This window comes from Siniperca chuatsi, linkage group LG15 (assembly GCF_020085105.1).
Source record: "Siniperca chuatsi isolate FFG_IHB_CAS linkage group LG15, ASM2008510v1, whole genome shotgun sequence".
Classification (NCBI taxonomy): domain Eukaryota; kingdom Metazoa; phylum Chordata; class Actinopteri; order Centrarchiformes; family Sinipercidae; genus Siniperca; species Siniperca chuatsi.
Genome location: NC_058056.1, coordinates 25,037,958 through 25,043,931, shown reverse-complemented (window position 1 = coordinate 25,043,931; position 5,974 = coordinate 25,037,958). Strand labels below are relative to the sequence as shown.

At 39.5% G+C, this 5,974-nt stretch overlaps 1 protein-coding gene across 1 annotated transcript; it reads left to right on the top strand.

Annotated features, from left to right (window-relative positions):
* The first annotated feature begins 1,182 nt into the window (after window positions 1-1,182).
* On the top strand, window positions 1,183-5,640 carry foxi2 (forkhead box I2). Its single transcript, XM_044167035.1, has 2 exons — window positions 1,183-2,962; window positions 3,938-5,640. Exons 1-2 carry the CDS (start codon window positions 2,356-2,358, stop codon window positions 4,525-4,527), a joined length of 1,197 nt encoding a protein of 398 aa, XP_044022970.1. The 5' UTR covers window positions 1,183-2,355; the 3' UTR covers window positions 4,528-5,640.
* The last annotated feature ends 334 nt before the right edge of the window (window positions 5,641-5,974 follow it).

The following is a 5,974-nucleotide window of genomic DNA, read 5'->3' as shown; positions in this document are numbered from 1 at the left end:
ACTGATAACAAGGTTTTAGGGCCACCGTTAGGGTTAGAGTAATAAATACGGCAATTTTGTGTCTGCTCTTGTACTTCCATCTTTGTGAGGACCAAAATGAGTTTAAAGGTTTTTGAATATAATGGCAAAAAAGGCAGACATCTCTACGGCCGATATCTCCAAAATTTGGCAAATCACATCAAAACAATCTAAATGGACAAATAGCACTACAGGTGATTGTGGGGTGAACTGTCCCTTTAAGACCGAGAGAGTGAGGACATTTTTGGAAAGTGGGGAAATTATGTGAGGGGTTAAGAATTGGTTTTAGGGTTAAGATAGGATCAGGGTACTGAGACACAGGAAAGGCATCATGTCAATGAGGGTCCTCATTTGAAACCCTCTATACTACAGTAATGAGGGGACTGTACTAAAGGTAAAATAAAACACAAGCTGAAGTCAGTGTATTTGTGTCTACAAATATGTAATCAGTCAATATAACATGTTAGTGATCATAAAACATGAAATGTACTAAATAAACTTTAAGGCCTGGAAAAAAGGAAAAAAGGACATTAAACCAATATAGAGTAACATTAATAGGCAGTACTCAGTATGATCAGGATAAATGAGCTGAAATAATCAACCAAGTAATTATCTGCAGTTGCCTTAATTTAATTAGGTTTTTTTTGGATGGATAAGATCAAATATTAACCATCCATTAATGTTAGTTAATTATGTTTTATGGTCTATTAGGATTTGTCAGTTATTGTTGGTTCAGTGCCTCATAGAACTGAACTTTCACTTACAGTTTTAAATACTGTGCTCAGTACTTGAACACCAGATTCACTGGGGCCCACAGATCTACTCATGTAAAGCTGGTGAAAGGCTTATCGTGTATATACTTTACACGGTGATCAATTAAATATGCACCAATCATAATAGCGAGTCATTGTTCAGTGTAAGAGCTTTTTTACCAAGATTTTCTGTCACATATTATTTTGTAATTTTTTAATAAATTTGGTTAATCCATCTGAAGAGACAGTATGACAAAGTGAGACTATAATACGAATGATGAAAACTTTTTTAATAACGCACTTTTACTCTGTGACCTCAGTATGGCTGATTAGGGTTTTTCATATATATATATATATATATATATATATATATATATATATATATATGGTATTTCTACAACCATTTAAATTGCTATTTGTTTATTAAAAAGGCATTTCTTTCAAAAGAAAGTGCTATAGAAACTGACTTGACATGAATGAAGGTGGAAAAAAGGTGAAAAAAGTGTCCTCAGTTTGGGTGAGTTGAATGAGTCCACTGACTGCCCAGTGCTCCTACAGTGTTTTGTTTTTCCTTCTATGGTTCGTCGCTTCTTCGGTTAGAGTTTGGTTAGTTAAAATCACCTAAAACCAATTTTCTCATCGAGGGAAGTGTTTGTTAATTGAACAGCTATTATTATGTGGATGACTGAGCTGTAGATAGGCACAAATTTAGGTAGTGGGGTTCGTGGGTCCTCCTTTTTTATACAAAGGCATCTAATTCCTAATTCCTAATGCCCCTGGTTGTTAGTTTCCTGCTTTATTTTCAGGAAAAGCCTAAAACCCAGGTTGGGAAAAAAAATATGGAAAAACAAGGCAGCTATTTCAGTGTTTTTAAATTACACTTCCATAAAACAGTGTTAATGAATACTCCTCATAAATTGTGTAAATTTTGTGAAATATTTTATGATGCGTATTGATTCATCACTGATTTACTGTAAACAAGAGTCATAGTATAATTCTACTACATGATGTTAATATTTAGTAACGGTCCTATCACCCAACTACATAAGGTATTTTTTCTTCATCTTCACTTTGGATGAAAGCGAACATGGCAAAGTATTAAAAAGTGCAGATTTCTATTAGAGCAGTGCAGCCTAGCATCTCTCCACAGATAATTCCAAGTTTTACAACTGAGAGGGACAATAAAAACTGATTGTAAAAGTTATTATTGCTGTCTGAGTCAGGTTTGTTGTTTGTTGACTGAGGTTATATAATCACATCCTCAGTCCCTCAGAGAAAATCTGAGCCCAGCAGCAGTGTGTTGTGTCTCTCCAGGAGGTTTTGACAGGGGAAACATTTGAGAACCACTAACCCACTCTCTGCTGAATGAGGTAGAACATGACCACACCCCCTGTTACTCAGTGTGTGTCTATTGGCTGTTGGGAATTATCTGGTGCCTGGATGTGGCTGCTGTGAAGGCTTTATAGTATTAAAACTCCCCAAACTCCTCCATCCTCCCTAACACTTGTTGCTACTGCCTGCGCACCCCCGGGAGAGGCCACCTGAACCGCTTCAACATTTCCTTTGGGATTTCCCGCGGGGAGTGATGAACTCCATCGACCCTCAAACCCATCACCAGCACCACCAACACACCTCCAATACCGTCGGCTCTCTCCCACCTAAAGGCGCCCAGGAGGCCCCGGACATGGCCGCTGTCTACTGCGACAACTTCAGCAGCATGTACCACCAGCAGAGCCTCCAGGGCGCACAGAGACCCGCCGGCTACGGCCTCGGAGATTACGCATCGTCTCCAAACCCGTACCTGTGGCTCAACGGGCCGGGCGTCAACTCCTCCGCATCCTACCTGCACGGCAACAACCCGGCGTCGTTCATCCCGCCTTCCTACGGCTCACAGCGGCAGTTCATAACAAACTCACCTGGCTTTGGTGGGCCCGACCTGGGCTGGCTGTCCATCGCCAGCCAGGAGGAGCTGCTGAAGCTGGTCCGGCCGCCCTACTCCTACTCTGCGCTCATAGCCATGGCCATCCAGAATGCGCACGAGAAGAAGCTGACCCTGAGCCAGATTTACCAGTACGTCGCTGACAATTTCCCATTTTATAAGAAGAGCAAAGCCGGCTGGCAGAACTCGATCCGGCACAACCTGTCTCTCAACGACTGCTTCAAGAAAGTGCCGAGGGACGAGGACGATCCAGGTAACGTGAACGCACCAGGGGAAATGTTATTAGAAATATGTGGCATTTAGGTACAGTTTACTCACCCGAAAGTCTCATTGAGGTTGAATTAGATGGGGAATTAGCTGAGCATGAATTAAACTGACATTGATACTTGAATCCTTCAAATGTAAAAAAGAAAAGAGAAACTAAAACTTTAAAGCATAGTCGTTATGAATACCCACTAAATTTAAACACTTTATCATAGTTTTCATAGAGCCTAATCCGTTATATGTGTGGTCAGTCGACTGGTCAAATAAGTCTTATCAACACTCAACTCAACAATTTTCTCTAAAACTCCTAACCTAACACTAATTGATGCTGTGTGGTAGTCTTCTAATTTATTTTAGAAATCACAAGTGTCCAAAGGTTAATACAGAGAAATTCCAATAGAAATTAATTCCAAATAAATACAATAACACAAGGTGATTAAAGGCCCCCTATTTAGCAGTACAGATATATTTTATTTTTTAGAAATATGACTTGAATATTACAGTATTATTTCTCTACAAAATAGTGCATGTATTGCACATGACTGGAATGTTGTTTTTAATCCTAACCTGTACTTCAGTCTAGACTAGAATGACAGTCAGCTCAGAGAAGGTTTAATTTATTATTGTTCCCTTAAACTGCAGAGAGTCCAGTAATTCAGAAAATGCTTTAAAACTGGCTTGTAGGAAACAGACAGAAATATGAGATAAATGATAACAACATTTGAAAATATGAGATAGAAGTTTGTCTTCCCAATGCGTTGATTTGTCCTGTCTTGACAGGGAAAGGCTGAAAATGGGTAAATTTAAGTAAAAAGAAATGTCTTTTATTTAGACCATATAATTTAGACATATTAGGCCCCACAACTTCCATCAGGCAAATCTACATTCCGCTATTACATCTTCATTCAACCAAAACTGAAATAATTAAGTTGTAACATGTCATGTGTCTCATCTTCAATTACAGGAAAAGGAAATTACTGGACGTTGGACCCAAACTGTGAAAAGATGTTTGACAATGGAAATTTCCGCAGGAAAAGGAAAAGACGGTCAGATCCGAGCAGTGCAGGAGGAGCGGCGGCGGCGGCAGCGGGGGCCACAAAAGTCGAGGATGGCAGGCCAGCTGTGTCAGCATCATTGAAGCCTTCAGACAGTCCTCAGCTCCTGGGGCCGTCCTCACCAGAGCTGGAGACGATGAACGAGAACCATAAGAGCTCATCTTCGTCTTCGCCGCCCGGACTGGCCTCGACCGCTCCTTGCTTTAATAACTTTTACAGCAGCATGTCGACGCTCAGCTCAGGGGCCCCCAGTCGGCAGGGGTCCCTGGGACTGGTGAATGAGCTGTCTAATAGGAACATTACGGCCCTGAGCCCGTACCACCTCAACCACGGTGGGCAGGACACGGGGGTGTCAGAGCACGGCGAGGGCTTGCATTTCAACCGTGGAGTGTACTACAACACGTTTGGCAGCGGGCAGAGCGGACAGTTCAACAGTCACTTCTACAACAGCTTCAGTGTCAACAGCTTGATTTATCCCAGGGAAGGGACAGAGCTATAGGAGCTGATTCACCACAACCTCACACTGATTTAGGGACTTGCTGCTCAGTTAATCCCTCTGAAACACGCTAAATACGTACGTGCATTTCAGCAGAGGTCAGAGTGCAGGCTGCAACAACACTCCCTTCACTGATCAGTTCACCTACTAGAGAGAGTATGTTAGCTAAACTTGATTTAACTTGACAAGCACTCAAACTGTGGCAACACCAGCCGGAAAGTCAAACAAAAAATGAGCACTTATCTTTGTACTCTTTTTTTCAAATTGCTATTTCAGTTGCTAAAATATATTTGCAAAGTAAGACAGCCACTGAACACTTTTGTAATATTTTAAACATCTATTTTACATTTTTTGGCAGTTTCAACAGAAACTTTCCTTATTCTTGTCGTCAAAACCACTCTGTCATGTTTAAGATGCAAATGTACGTTTGATGTTTTGCCAAATCTAGCCCATATTTCTTTGGAGCAGCCAAATCTTACAGTTGACTACATATGTTGAAACTGTTTATTCATAATCAATTCAATTCTGCCAAAGTTGCCTTTGTGAGACCGCCATTACCTCAAAATGACAATCATATGAGATGAAAGTGCCCTGCTATGAGGGTTTACCTTTATATTTAGACAGTTTCCAATGCAGTAACAATTGATTTAATACAAATATGATCCGAGACCGAGCTTGCCTTATTTTTATATCCTCCACACTGACTGAAACCACAGCACTAAGGCTCGTGTAAATACATGTGGACTTTATAAATGTGTATTTTTTGTAAATTATAAAGATAGTTTGTGACTATTTATGCTATTTATGCTAATAGGCATTGTTTTCTACTGTTGTCTGAACGTAGTTTGATTAAAGAAGAAGTGAATGATATTAGCTTACAAAATGCGCCGAAAACAGTATCACTAAAACCCAGATGTCATAAATATATATATATATATATATATATATATATATATATATTAAAAACTATATGCTATATCATGGTCTCTCTCAGGATTCAGTGTGATAATCATTGAATGGCTTTTGTATCTATTGTCATTTTTTTATCTTTATACAGTACATACAGCTTACAGGCAGTTTCAACTGTGACTATTAATAAATATCATGTGGTCTCTATTGTATTGTCATGCATCATTTTCAAATAGGGCATCAGTGTATTCCGGGCGTCATTATCATTTGAATGCATACCCATACATTTACTTGAATCTCATATTTAATTACTTCTACTCCATTTCAGCTCAATGCAGCCTCTCACCACTGGTATCAAAACAACAAAAACCTGCATGAGTTAGTGTTAGTGTTAGTTACTGTGAACATTTTAGTTTTGTAAACTTAGTGGCCCTGTTTTCCAGAAACATGTTTACAAATTATTTTCACATAGCCTGTCATTTATGTGGTTTTAACATACTATATCTGAGTACATTACAAGTGCTTTTTTTATTGCAAAGTC